The following is a 15331-nucleotide window of genomic DNA, read 5'->3' as shown; positions in this document are numbered from 1 at the left end:
GCAATTTCCTTTATTAGTCAAATGTACTGTATGTTAATATTTTAATTTTCTCTTTTTAATAGAAATAATATAGGAAATAGTAAAAAAGCAGTGACTGATTCACATTCACAGAAGTCTTTTCCACCCATAAAGACAGAACCTCAAGAAGAAATTCCTACATCAGAGTCATCAGAATGTTATCTGTATCCTTTTCAATATGTTGTTGGAATTTGCTTTCCAGCAAGGTGTCAAAAAGTGGCAAAAAACCATAGGTGTCCAGCTTATTAATATTCACCTTTTAAGGTGTTTCATGTATTGGGAGTATTACTGGTGTCAGACTTCTGCAAGAGCCTATAATTTAGTTCAGATATTGTTCAGTTTCCAGAACATAATAGGAATTGGAGGTGAAACAGAATAAATTATTCATTAGACACTAAGATAGATGTACACAACATAGCTTCCATCAATACTCATTGAGTTTATTCAGTGAGTAGCTGAACTGTGTAGGTCATTAAGGTCCTAGATTTGATTCCTGGGTCCTGTTGAATTGGTTGATTTAGTTTTGATGGTGGTGGGGTTGCTCTGAGTTGTGGCAGGAAGAATCAACCCCTAGGATCGTACTCAAGAAATCACTACAAAAACATTGCAGATGCTAGAAATTTGAAATAAAAACAGAAAACACTGGAAATATTTAGCAGGTAGGCAGTATCTGTGGACGATGAAACAGAGTTCACGTTTCAGGTTGCTGGTCTTTCTGATGAAACGTCATCGACCTGAATATTAACTCTTTTTCTCTCTCCACAAAAACATGTCGCAGTATGTTTTATTCTGCGACATCACTCAAGCAAATTATACAAACGTCCAGAGATCTAATTCTGTTATTATGACATATTTGGATTTATATTTTAAGACTTGAGTAAGGAATACATCCAATACTTTTTATGATATCAAGCTTTGAATAACAGAAACGATTGTTGGAAAAATGTATTATAAGTGCATTTTTTTTCTTTATTCTTAATGTTGCACTAATTAAAAGCATTTATTAAATAAAGAGTAATGGATATATACCAGGAAATAACCAGACAAGGCAACTATTGAAACAGGAAGATTTTTAAAGAAATGCTGAGCTCATTTATTAGACGAATCTTTAAAGCATATGGCTATAATTTAATTCCGATTTCTCAAAAAAGGCACTGCATGACTTAGCCCTTTTTAATAGGCTTTGTTGGCAAGTCAAAGATTCAACAATGAAACAGATCATAAAGCCCTTAAACAAGCTAACTTCCTACCGATTTGGGAATCACTAAAAAGTCTGCTAAGCAGGATCGGTGCTAACTTGTTTCCACGCTCTCTAGGATATGTACACATAGTGCCACCCAAGATCTCTCCTTTTAAGCTCTTGTGGATCTAGATGTATATGATTAGTGCCACATCTACTCTTTATATGATTACACCAAAAAAAAGTTTAACAAGTCCACATAAGGTGAAACTAATAAGTATACTTAGCTACAATAGCTAACAAGGATGAATACCAATCTTTGTACCGGTGAGTGCCGATTAACTTCACATACAGTACAGTATATTATTTTCTGTATCTGGTTATAGAGCATAGAACCTATTGATTTTCTTTTTGTCATTAATCAAGCTTCTCTCTAGTTCCAGTCTGTTTCATCTCTCCAGTACATTTATTTCCACATTTCGGTGTTAACTTTATTTATATGGCAATTTTATGATCCAGTAATAGCTCTACATTCTAATGCAACTTTCATTGATATATGAGCCAAGGCATAGAATATAAGAGCAGGAAGGTAATGCTGGAACAGTATAAAACACCGGTTAGTCCACAGCTGGAGTACTGCGTGCAATTCTGGTCACCGCACTATAGGAAAGATTTGATTGTACTAGAGAGGGTGCACAGGAGATTTATAAAGAGGCTGCCTGGTCTGAAATATTTTAGTTATGAGGAAAGATTGGATAGGCTAGGGTTGTTTGCTTTGGCACAGAGAAGGACGAAAGGGGGAACCTAACTGAAGTATATAGAATTATGAGGGGGTCTAGGACAGAGTGGACAGGAACACTCCATTCCCCTTGGTTGAGGGGACCTTAACCAGGAGGCATAGATCTAAGAGATGGGAAGTTTAGAGGGGATTTGAGGGAAGTCTATTCCCCCAGAGGGTGGTGAGGATCTGGAACTCTCTCCATGAAAGAGTGGTAGAGGCAGAAACCCTCAGAGCATTAAAGTGCCATAAACTACAAAATTACAGACCAAGAGCTGGAAAGTGGGATTATAAGCTGCATGGCTCCTTGTCAGCTGGTCTGGACACAATGGACTGAATGGCCTCCTTCCATGCTTTAAATTTCTTTGATTAATTCTATATGTTTTACATTTTAATACATTAATTTTATATTCATCAGTGTGGGACTAACTGCAATAATGTGTCCTTTCATTTTTGTCACATATATCGCTTCCTCCCTGCACTGAAAACAGAAAAATCCCATGACAACATGATGTGCAAAGACAAGTGTACAATATAAGCTATTCCAATAGTCTAACAGTAGTATTACAGTAATTTAATATTTCATGTGATTGTAGGAAATATCATCCTTAATTTATTCTGATCAGGCATCGGCAATATCAGGATACACAACTGAAATTCCTGGTTGCAGTTGAAGGACCCTATACAGCATCGTTAATAACTTTTCTAATGAACTCACCACATATGGTCGCACAAGAGGGTGTACAAAGAGGACTGCCACCCACGCTGCTTTGCCCTGTGGCCTTCCCCGGAGCATCTTTACAGTTGCTCCAGGTAGGTTCTGTTACATGAACTGAAAAACATTTTAAGTGACTGAATCAAAGATCTGTCAAAACAATTTTTGAAAAATTACTTTTCACTTAGTAATTTAAAAAGAAAAACAAATTTTAAATATGGAATTTACTTTGAGGAGGAATCTCAGGTAACATGTGAATTTGTGTGTGGGCATTATCATTTTGCTTTCATTATGGTTGTGAGCCTGAAATGTTGTTTGCTGTCAGCTGTTGTCTTGAAATCTAAGGGAAGAAAAGGATGGCCCTCATATTCACAGGGAGGCAACGAGGGGGCATGTTTGCAAGCGATGGAGGAAGTCAGGAAATGCCAGGGTTGTGGTGGTCTGCTGATTTAAAGGCAGGATGCCATCATTGTTTTTTAGCTCTGCTTCCTCCTCAGCAGCCTGTTAGATTCAGCAGCTAGCTGCCATTTGGATAAAGCTGCCAGTAAAAAGTCGTAGGCAGGGTCTGTTGTAGACAGTCCCCGGTAACTGAGATACATTGCCGGTTGGAAGGTGTGGTAGGTAGGAGGACTGAGAACATTCAATGCTATCCCTGGCCCACAAGCAGCCTCAGTGAATCCCTCACTTGCTGCTTTCTACTCATTAACTCATCAACCGTGAAACTTAAATCATTGCCAAAATATCAGGAATGGAGTCATATTTACATATTACAATTTCGGGCCGGTTGCTGTGGAGCTGGTTACTTGCATATTCCAAATCCAGCTGTGTTTTAAAGGGAAGAGGGCATTTTCATGGTGGTTGGGGCCGGGATTTTGTATATTTTCAAATTGAACCCTCTCTCTCGCCCGTTGGGAGTTTTGAACAAGCCTATTTAAGTTGAGGTCACTAGACTTAGTGGGGAGGAGAACAAGAATCTAGACAGAGTGCACACAATTATTTCCTTACTTCCTCTACTACTGTATTATTGTTTTAACATCATATGACCACCTATGTGTTAAACCTTTTGAAAGCACTCCATAAGATTTAGCGTATATGATATATAACATAATATAATTATAGACCTTTTTTTGATTTCTCTGTCTTGTAGGTTGCTAATACTTGCGGAAAAGTCCAAGGTTGCCTTGGCCCTACAGACTCTTACAGTTTAGAGATCACAGGTCCCATTCTTCCTCACTCTATGGACTGTATCAATCATATTCTGCAATGTAATGAGTATGGTGGAACATTGACTGTTGTTAATGTTCAGGAGTGCACCTCTGTCTTCAATGTACATTTATCTAGTTAGTCAAAATCGATACACGGCATGTTTATTGTCACCACTATATCAGAGGTAGTTGTATTTTAAAAACTCAAAAAAAAAACTTTTTCCAAGAACTGTTGTACCCCTCCAGCAAATAATTCTTCATTTCTTCAGAATTCATCCTTGCCCTGAGGCCTAGCTGAACTCCTGAAGCTAAGGGAACTGTTATGGAAAATAAGTATATTTTTTAAAAAATTAACAATACTCATACCTATAATGAAAGGCAGTAATGATCTTCCCGATGTAGATTGGTCATGCGATTAAATGTATTTTTCAAGAACCTATCAGTTTTAGCATTTCCATTACAGGCCAGAATGGTCCCTTGTGTGCTGACTATTAGCACAGAGTTCATTCACTGATACCTAATTATTTTATGAACATTAACAACACTATTATTGTGAAAGTACATTTTTCTGTATCTGGCACAATACTGATCAATATTGTGAATATATGTATATTCCTTTTTATAATCTAGTTTGATTATGGCAATAGAATCCACTGAGTTATATTTATATTGTGTATTAACCATTAATAGGAAAAAGTAAGTGATATTAGCAGAGTCTGGATACAGTGCAGGGAATCTCGTTATTAACAATTATTTTGCATTAAATTAACTGGTAAATATTGGGTATAAAAATAAATGTTATCTATATTTAGTGCACGATAATCTGTATTAAGTGATATCAGCTGTAATAAATAAAATTAATTATATATCTTTAATGCTGTAATGCACAATCATTTGGGGTCACAGTGTAACCTGTAATGTTTTCCATGTAAGCTACATCTTTGATCCATGACATACATTGCAACATGCAAGTTATTTAATTGTCTCCTTGTCAATTAAATGTACATATATATGATATATTGTTTAATGCCACAGTTTGTTGTTATACATTTGTGTTGATAATTATTTTCCAAATTTATCGAAACAATTAAAAATCAAGATTAATAGTCATTTTCACAGTCTTTAAATTATTGTGTTATTGTAATTTTTGTATTATTGAGACGCCTTAGTTCAGAATATCACCAAGGTTGAAAATGGTAGAAGAGAATTTATGATAAATTAAGAGGTGTTGCTTAGGTGATGCATATCTTTGGTTTTAAAAGTCTGTCGATTATAGGAGAAAGGGAGGACTTAAAGTTGGTAATTACATTTTTGGGGATTGTGGGAAAGAACAGTTTAGAGAAGGAAATGCTGCAGTAATTTTTATATTTCAGAGTATCAGCATGTAGAATGGTACTTTTGCAGATTTGAAAGAAGATAGAAATATTCAACAACTTATATTTATGCAGTGCTTTTAACGTAATGAAATGGCCCAAGGTGATTCACAGGAACATTATAAGATGAAATGACACCGAGCCACATAAAGAGATATTAAGTCAAATGACTTGGTCAAAGAGGTAGGTTTTAAGAAGTGTCTTAAAAGAGGAAAGTGAGGTTGGTGAGATGCAGGATGGGAATTCCAGAGCTTGGGGCCTAGGCAAATGAAGCTGTGGCTGCCAATGGTGGAGCAGTTAAAATTGGGAATGCACAAGAGGCCAAAATTTGAGGAATGCAGATATGTTGGAGGGATGTGAGGAGATTAGAGTTAGGGAGGGGTGAGACCATGGAGGGGTTTGAAAACAATGATGAGAATTTTAAAATCAAGACGTTGTTTGATAGGATATTGGTGAGCAAGCATTGACGTGATAGACAAACAGGACTTGGTGCAAGGTAAGACACAGGCAGCAGCATTCATGACCTCAAGTTTACGGAGGGTAGAATGTGGGAAGTCCAGTCCTGAGTGCATTGGATTAGTCAAGTCAAAAGTTAGTAAAGGCTAAATGAGGGTTTCAGCAGCAGATGAGTTGAGACAATCAAAGTCAGGTGATGTTACGAACAGATGGTTTATTCTTAGACTGTTGCTAAGGAAGGAAATGGATTCACTAGTAGGGATCAGAGTTTGTAGTGGGGACCAAAAACAATGGCTTTAGACTTCCCAGTATTTAGTTGGAGGAAATTTCTGCTCATCCAGCACTGTATGTTGGATAAGCAGTCTGATAATTTGGCAGCGTGGAGGAGTTGAGAGAGATGTAGAGAGCTAGAGCTAGGTATCATCAGTTCATTTGAAAACTAATGTCGTGCTATTGGATAATGTCACTGAGGGGCACCATGTAGTTGAGAAATAGAAGGACGCCAAAGATCGATCCTTGAGAGTCGCCTGAGGCAAAGGTGTGGGTACAGGAAGCGAAGCCATTGCAAAAGGCACTCTCAATACAGTTGGATAGATAAAAATAGAGCCAGGCGAGAACAGTCCCAGTTCCAGTAAGATACTGGAAAGACTGGATTCAGAAAATCAGTTGTGTTAATATACTGCACATATACATATATGTTATGTTGAAATATCTCAAACATGCCACACAATTCATGCCACTCTGGTGTTATGTAAGCAAGCATGGCAGCCATTTTCTGTCAGCAAGCAGAAAAGTTATGTTAAACTTATTAATAACATTAGTTAGACTACACTTTGGATACTGTGGATGTTTCTGGTCTTCGTATTACAAACATTATATAGAAACACTGGAGAAAGTGCAAAAGGTTTAGAAGATGATTTCAAAACTGTGAGGATGCAATATTAGCAAAGAATAAATAGGCGAGGGCTCTTTACTCTAGAAAAGAGAAGACTGAGAAGTAGCCTAATAGCCAACATGGGGATGTTATGACTTGTGGGGGAATCCAAATCTGGGGAGCATCAATATAAATCGGTAGTAAATCCAATAAGGAATTCAAAAGAAATTTTACTCAGAGAATGTGAACCTTTCAGCTAAATTGAGAGGTTGTGCCAATTGGCTTAGATGTATTTAAGGGGAAATTAGTAAGTACATGAGAAAGAGATGGATATGGTGATGGGGTGAGATGAAGTAAGGTTGGGAGGGGATCATGTGGAGCATAAACACCAGTGGAGACCTGTTTTCGTGATGTTAAATTCTATGCAAGATCATTGACTAATGACTTGTTTGGAAATGTTGGTTGAGAGAGGTTGGTTGGTTGGCTAGGATTTTTTTTTGTTCATTCATGGGATGTGGGCTTTGCTGGCTGGGCCAGCATTTATTGCCCATCCCTAGTTACCCTTGAGAAGGTGGTGGTGAGATGCCTTCTTGAACCCGCTGCAGTCCATGTGGTGTAGGTACACCCACAGTGCTGTTAGGAGGGGAGTTCCAGGATTTTGACCCAGCGACGGTGAAGGAACGGCGATATATTTCCAAGTCAGGATGGTGAGTGACTTGGATGGGAACTTCCAGGTGGTGGTGTTCCCATTTATCTGCTGCCCTTATCCTTCTAAGTGGTAGTGGTCATGGTTTTGGAAGGTGCTGTCGAAGGAGCCTTGGTGAATTCCTGCAGTGCACCTTGAAGATAGTACACACTGCTGCTACTGTGCGTCGGTGGAGGAGGGAGTGAATGTTTGTGGATGTGGTGCCAATCAAGCAGGCTGCTTTGTCCTGGACAGTGTCCAGCTTCTTCAGTGTTGTAGGAGCTGCACCCATCCAGACAAGTGAGAAGCATTCCCTCACTCCTGACTTGTGCCTTGTAGATGGTGGACAGGCTTTGGGGAATCAGGAGGTCAGTTACTCATCACAGGATTCCTAGCCTCTGCCCTGCTCATGTAACCACAGTATTTATATGGCTTGTCCAGTTCAGCTCCTGCTCAATGGTAACCCCCAGGCTGTTGGTAATGGGGGATTCAGTGATAATAATGCCATTGAACATCAAGGGGCGATGGTTGGATTCTCTCTTGTTGGAGATGGTCATTGCCTGACACTTGTCAGCCCAAGCCTGGATATTGTCCAGGTCTTGCTACATTTGAACATGGACTGCTTCAGTATCTGAGGAGTCGCAAATGGTGCTGAACATTGTGCAATCATCAGCAAATATCCCCACTTCTGACCTTATGATGGAAGGAAGGTCATTGATGAAGATGGTTGGGCTGAGGACACTACCCTGAGGAACTCCTGCAGTGATGTCCTGGAGCTGAGATGACTGACCTCCAACAACCACAACCATCTTCCTTTGTGCTCGGTATGACTGCAACCAGCGGAGAGCTTTCCCCCCCGATACCCATTGACTCCAGTTTTGCCGGGCTCCTTGATGCCACACTCGGTCAAATGCTGTCTTGATGCCAAGGGCAGTCACTCTCACCTCGGGAGTTCAGCTCTTTTGTCCATGTTTGAACCAAGGCTGTGATGAGGTCAGAAGCTGAGTGGCCCTGGCGGAACCCAAACTGGGCATCAGTGAGCAGGTTATTGGCTAAGCAAGTGCCGCTTGTTAGCACTGTTGATGACCCCTTCCATTACTGATGATCGAGAGTAGACTGATGGGGCAGTAATTGACCGGGTTGCATTTGTCCTGCTTTTTGTGTACAGGACATACCTGGGCAATTTTCCACATAGCCGGGTAGATGCCAGTGTTGTAGCTGTACTGGAACAGCTTGGCTAGGGGCATGGCAAGTTCTGGAGCACAAGTCTTCAGTACTATTGCCGGAGTATTGTCAGGGCCCATAGCCTTTGCAGTATCCAGTGCCTTCAACTGTTTCTTGATATCACATGGAGTGAATCAAATTGGCTGAAGGCTGGCATCTGTGATGCCGGGGACCTCCGGAGGAGACCGAGATGGATCATCCACTCGGCACTTCTGACTGAAGATTGTTGTGAATGCTTCAGCCTTTTCTTTTGCTCTGCTATGCTGGGCTCTCCTGCATCATTGAGGATGGGGATATTTGTGGAGCCTCTTCCTCCAGTGAGTTATTTAATTGTCCACCACCATTCACGACTGGATGTGGCAGGACTGCAGAGCTTAGATCTGATCCGTTGGTTGTGGGATCACTTAGCTCTGTCTATCAGTTGCTGCTTATGCTGTTTGGCACGCAAGTAGTCCTGTTTTATAGCCTCACCAGGTTGACACCTCATTTTTAGGTATGCCTGGTGCTGCTCCTGGCAAGCCTTCCTGCATTCTTCATTGAACCAGGGTTGACCCCTGGCTTGATGGTAATGGTAGGGTGGGGGAAATGCCGGGCCATGAGGTTACAGATTGTGTTCAAGTACAATTCTGCTGCTGCTGATGACTCAGTACGCCTCATAGATGCCCAGTCTTGAGTTGCTAGATCTGTTCGAAATCTATCCCATTTAACAAGGTGGAAGTGCCACACCACACAATGGAGAACCTCAATGTGAAGTCGGGACTTTGTCTCCACAATGACTGTGCGGTGGTCACTCCTACTGATACTGTCATGGACAGATGCATCTCTGGCAGGCAGGTTGGTGAGGATGAGGTCAGGTATGTTTTTCCCTCTTGTTGGTTTCCTCACCACCTGCCCCAGACCCAGTTTAGCAGCTATGTCCTTTAGGACTCGGCCAGCTCAGTCAGTAGTGGTGTGACTGAGTCAATCTTGGTGATGGACATGGAAGTCCCCCACCCAGAGTACATTCTGCACCCTTACCACCCTCAGTGCTTCCTCCAAGTGATGTTCAAATGGAGGAGCACTGATTCATCAGTTGAGGAAGGGCGGTAGGTGGTAATCAGCAGGAGGTTTTCTTGTCCATGTTTGACCTGATGCCATGAGACTTCATGGGGTCCGGAGTCAATGTTGAGGACTCCCAGGGGAACTCCCTCCCAACTGTATACCACTGTGCCACCACCTCTGCTGGGCCTGACCTGCCGGTGGGAACGGACATACCCAGGGATGGTGATGGTGGTATCTGGGACATTATCTGTAAGGTATGATTCCATGAGGATGACTATGTCAGGCTGTTGTTTGACCAGCCTGTGAGACAGGTCTCCCAATTTTGGCACTAGTCCCCAGACGTTAGTAAGGAGGACTTTGCAGTGTCAACAGGGCTGCGATTGCCGTTGTCATTTCTGGTGCCTAGGTCGATGCTGGGTGGCCCGTCCAGTTTCATTCCTTTTTTGTGTCTTTGTAATGGTTTGTTACAACTGAGTGGCTTGCTAGGCCATTTCAGAGGGCATTTAAGAGTCAACCACGTAGCTGTGGGTCTGGAGTCACATGTAGCCAGACCAGGTAAGAACGACAGATTTCCTTCCCTAAAGGGCATTAGTGAACTAGATGGGTTTTTACAACAATCAGCAATGATTTCATAGTCATCGTTGGACTTTAATTCCAGATTTTCTACTGAATTCAAATTCCACCAGCTGCCATGGTGGGATTCGAACCCAGGTCCCCAAAGCATTACCCTGGGTCTCTAGATTACTAGTCCAGCAACAAGGATATCAGGATAGCATTGCTCTTTCAAATAATGTCATGGGATCTTTAACAACCACTTGAACCATCAAACTGGCCAAAGACCTTGGTTCATTTGTGTGACGGCACTTGTACTGTGGTAGTGCTGCACCTTACCTGGTGAAGCAAGTCAATTTTGCCTTTATTATTCATGAAGTTTGAAATTGACTAATATAATGCCCTTCTTGTTTGCAGTTGAGATTAATAACACATCTGGCATGTGAAAAACTTGTTTACAATTGGAAAATTAACAATGTGTACTTATGTAGCACCTATAGCATAGGAAAACATCCCAAGCTACATCAGAGGCATAAGGAAGAAATGCCTTTGGACAAGCAAACAAATGAGCTATTTGGAGGGTCAAAAGCTAAGTCAAAAAGAGTTTTTAAGAGGGTGTTAAAGGAATAAAGTGAAGTGGAGAGATATATTGGTTTAGGAAAATTTGAATGTTTTAGGCCTAGGCAGTTGAACACACAACTAGGTTTAAACTAGCTTGGCAGGTGGATGGGAACCTGGGAGGGAATTCAGATAAGAGGGAAACAAAGTTGGTAATGATAGGAAGAAAAATAGTAAGCAAAATTGGAAGGCAGTAGAAACAAAGGATAGCATCAAATAGGGTCAAAATGTGGGAAAATATTAAAAAAGACATAATTAAAGGCACTCTGCGCAAAGCATTCATAAAAGGTAGATGGATTGATGGCACAAATAAAAATAAACGGTATGATCTAGTTGCCATCACGGAGATGTGGCAGCAGGGTGACCAAGGCTGGGAACTGCATATTCAAGGGTATTCGATATTTAGGAAGGACAGGCAAAAAGGAAGAGCAGGTGGGATGGTGCTGTTAATAAAAGATGGGATCAGTACATTAGTGAGAGAGGATCTTAGATCGGAAGATCAAATGTAGAATCAATTTGGGTAGAACTAAGAACAGCAAGGGGCAGCAAACATTGGGAGTTGTTTATAAGCCACCAAACAGTAGTGGTAATGCAGGACACATAATTCAGGAAATTACAGGTGCACTTAACAAGGTTAATCATGGGGCACTTCCATCTACATATAGACTGGGTAATCCTAATTAGCACTAATTTTGTGAAGAACAAAGTCCTGGAATGTATACAGGATGGTTTCCTAGAGCAGTTATGTTGAGGAACCAACTGGAGAATGGGCTATTTTTTACTGTGCAATGAGAAAAGGCTAATTAATAATCTCATTGTAAAGGAGCCTTTAGGGAAGAGTGACCATAATATAATAGAATTTTACATTTAGTCTGAAAGTGATACAGTTCAATCTGAAATTAGGGTCTCAAATCTAAACAAAGGAAACTTCAAAGCTATGAGGGGCAAGTTGGCTTGTGGTAAATTTGGAAACTACATAAAAGGTGTGATGGTAGACAAGCAATGGCTAGTATTTAAAGAATCAAATTTACAACAAATATGCATTCTTTGAGGCACAAAAACCCAACATGAAAAGGGATTCAACCATGGTTAACAAGAGAAGTTAAAGATTTTATTAGATCAAAGGAAGAGGCTTATAAAGTTGCCAGGTAAATTAGTAAGCCTGTGGATTGAGAACATTTTAGAATTCAGCAAATGAGGACTAATTAGCAATGATATTATTAGCAATGACAAATGTGGACCCATTATAGGCAGAGACAGAATAATTTCTAACGGTGAATAAGGAAATGACAGAAAAACAAAACAAATACATTGTGGCTGTCTTCACGGTGGAAGACACAAAATACCTCCCAGAAGTATTTGAGAACCAAGGGACCAGTGAGAATGTGGAACTGAAAGAAATTAGTGTTAATAAAAAGGGTAGTAATGGAGATATTAATGGGACTGACAGTTGGTAAATCCCCTGGACTTAATGATCTACATCTCAGAAAGAGATGGCTGTAGAGATAGTGGCTGCATTGGTGGTCATCTTCAAAACTCTGGAATAATTCCTACAGATTGAAAGGTAGCAAAAGTAACCACAAAAGGAGAGAGAGAGAAAACGGGGAACTACAGACCTGATAGTCTAACATCAGTAGTAGGGAAAATGCTAGAATCTATTACAAAGAAAGTGACAACTGAACATTTAGAAAATAATTATGGGATTTGGCAGAGTCAACATGGATTTATGAAAGGGAAATCATATTTGACATGCCTGTTGAAGTTTTTTTGAGGACGTAACTAGCAGAATATTTAAGGGGGAACAAGTGGATGTGGTGTATTTGGATTTTCAGAAGGTTTTTGATAAGGTACCTCAAGCGGTTAGTAAACAAAATTAAAGCACATGGGATTGGGGGTAATATATTGGCATGGGTTGAGTATTGGTTAATGGACAGAACACAGAAAGTAGGAAATAATGTGTCATTCTTATTCTCAGGTTGGCAGACTGTGGCTAGTGCGGGTACTGCAAGGTGCAGTGCTTGGACCCCAGCCATTCACAATTTATATCAATGATTTGGATGTGGGGACCAAATGTAATATTTCTAAATTTGCTGATAACACAAAACTAGGTGGGAATGTGAGTTGTGAGGAGGATGCTGAGGCTTCGAGGGGATTTAGATAGGCTAAGTGACTGGGCAAAAACAAAGCAGATGGAATATAATGTGGAAAATGTGAAGTTATCTACTATGATAGGAAAAACAGAAAAGGCAGAGTATTCTTAAATGGTAAGAGGTTGGAGAGTGTTGATGTCCAAAAGGACCCAGGTGTCCTTGTTCATGAAGCAGTGAAAGATAACATGCAGGTGCAACAAGCAATTAGGAAGGCAAATGGTATGTTGACCTTTATTGCAAGAATATTTGAGTACAGGAGTAAAGATATCTTGCTGCAATTGTATAGAGCCTTGATGAGAACACCCGAAGTATTGCGTAGTTTTGGTCTCCTTACCTAAGGAAATGTTATGATTCCAGCTGAGGTTACCACTGGACAAGCCTGATATCAGGTTGGAGCCAAACCTGATAGATCCTAACTTTTATTTTTTTTGTTTAGAAACAGAGAGAGTAACTACTGAACAGAGTCACAGGAATCAGCTGATGACTTTTAACAAGAGAATAAAACATATATTTGGGGACTGCTTGCAGTCCCAGTCCTGTCTACTGCAGCTTCTGGCGCTGCAGGGACTAGAGAGCTGCTGGCCAATCGGATTGGCCAGCAGCTCTCTGAGGTGGGACTTCCTACTGAGTGAGGGGCAGAAGTCCTGTCTCTAGCCAGTTAATGCTTGTTGGAGCATTAAATCGTTGTGGGGCAGGCAGTATTGGCAGGGATGTGTTCTCCCCCAACTCTTCAGATGGTGGGCACGAAAGAGGAGTTGAGGCCTAGGGCAGAACAGCTATGATCTTATTGAATGGCAGGGCAGGCTTGAGGGGCCGAATGGCCTACTCCTGCTCTTATTTCTTATGTTCTTATATTAAACAAGAAAAGATGAACTATATTACATTATTCCTTCATCCACAACTATACCTTTACAGATGTATACAGGTTTATAAGGATAACACAAGTTACAAAAGCTATCTTATGCTCTAATGGGCACAGTAAGTACACAGTCCGTGTAAACTAATAGGCAACCTGTGGTCAGACACACCACACTCTGAAACTAAGTGACGGATGCCACCCCAAACAGATGCTCTGGATCTCTCCTCAACTCCCCCCTCCAAACGCTTGTCACACCGTGAGCCAACCGGTCTCACTGAACTCCGCCTTTCACAAGAGGGCTTCCAATCTCCGGTCTCCAAGAACTCGCTTTGGAATCTCCTCCCAAACCAATGCTTTCTCTCAGATGCCTTCCACAAACATCCACCTCCAGGGTCTCGAACTCTTCTTCCAATGTTCCTCTCCCTTGGATCACCATGTGCATTCAAGCTTCCTTCCATGCACCCTCTCTCAAATGCTCAGCATGTGCCAACAGTACACCACTGCATCACATGGCCATAGTAAAGTTACAGACCTTCAGCTGTCTCTTTGGACCTTCTGACTTCTAACAAGCTGGTTTCGCTTTAAATCTTCCTGCAGCTTTTCTTCCTTGAAGCTTGGAGCCTTCCTCTGCCCCTCGCTCTTAACTTCACTTAACAGGACCTTTTCCAGGTTCCTGTCCTTCCTTTGACTAGAAGGTCTTCTTGGGACTTTCTGCTGTTTCTGTGTCACCCCTTTGCCTTGGGACCTTCCTTCTTTAGCTTGGAACTTGCCGTCTGTAGCTTTTCACGTCCTGCTTGTTCAAGCACCTTCTTCCAACTGTACTCAAACTGCTGTTTTTTTTGTGTGTGTTTGTGCGTGTCTCTCTTGACCCCTGTTGCTAGGCAACAGCACAGTTTTTTCTATTCGTGTTTGTTCTAACTTTTCTCAGAGCTGTAAAACTCATTAGAAATGCATGCGAACAAACAGCTTTAGTCCTGCTGTCTCCCTCAAAAATGAAACTAAATCCCAGGTTTCACCTTTTAAAGTGGAACTAAAACTCAACTTGACCTTTTCTTAACACACAAATACAGAAATACAAATCAAACTTAAACTTTAAAGCTAAAACTCATTCCTAACACCTACAAATACAAATATAACTTACTTAAACTATCTCTATTTCCTAACAGAAAGATATACTTTCCATGGAGGGAGTGCAACGAAGGTTCACCAGACTGATCCCTGGGATGGCAGCATTGTCCTTTGAGAAGACCGGGCCTGTTTAGAAGAATGAGAGATGATCTCATTGAAACATACAAAAGAACCAGGGGACACAGGGTAGGCCATTTAGGACTGAGATGAGGAGGAATTTCTTCACACAGAGGGTGGTGAATTTTGGGATTCTCTACTGTAGAGGGCTGTGGAGGCTCAGTCATTGAATATGTTCAAGACAGGGTTGCAGCTACCCTTATTTACTGAGGGCACCAAACTGAGGGAACGACAGATTGTGAAAAGGATTGTGAAATATCACAGTAGGATTTAGAGAGGCCAGCGGGATAAGTAGACAAGTGCTAATTCAACAGAGAATAAAGTGAACCAATACGATTTTAAATTGAGTTACCTAGCC

At 41.0% G+C, this 15331-nt stretch overlaps 1 protein-coding gene across 2 annotated transcripts in view; it reads left to right on the top strand.

The window, feature by feature from the left end:
• LOC144680719 (protein downstream neighbor of Son-like) overlaps positions 1-5006 on the top strand; it is a 44891-nt gene extending 39885 nt beyond the window's left edge. For both annotated transcript variants that reach the window (XM_078541993.1, XM_078541994.1), the window contains exons 7-9: positions 63-182; positions 2603-2789; positions 3839-5006. In XM_078541993.1, coding sequence (XP_078398119.1) covers positions 63-182; positions 2603-2789; positions 3839-4036 — 505 coding nt within the window. In that variant the 3' untranslated portion in view covers positions 4037-5006. The remainder of the gene's footprint in view (positions 1-62; positions 183-2602; positions 2790-3838) is intronic.
• The last annotated feature ends 10325 nt before the right edge of the window (positions 5007-15331 follow it).

The sequence above is a fragment of the Cetorhinus maximus genome, chromosome 5, assembly GCF_964194155.1.
Source record: "Cetorhinus maximus chromosome 5, sCetMax3.hap1.1, whole genome shotgun sequence".
In the NCBI taxonomy this organism is placed as follows: Eukaryota; Metazoa; Chordata; class Chondrichthyes; order Lamniformes; family Cetorhinidae; genus Cetorhinus; species Cetorhinus maximus.
The sequence above is the reverse complement of the archived record's forward strand: the minus strand, read 5'-3'. Positions and strand labels throughout refer to the sequence as shown.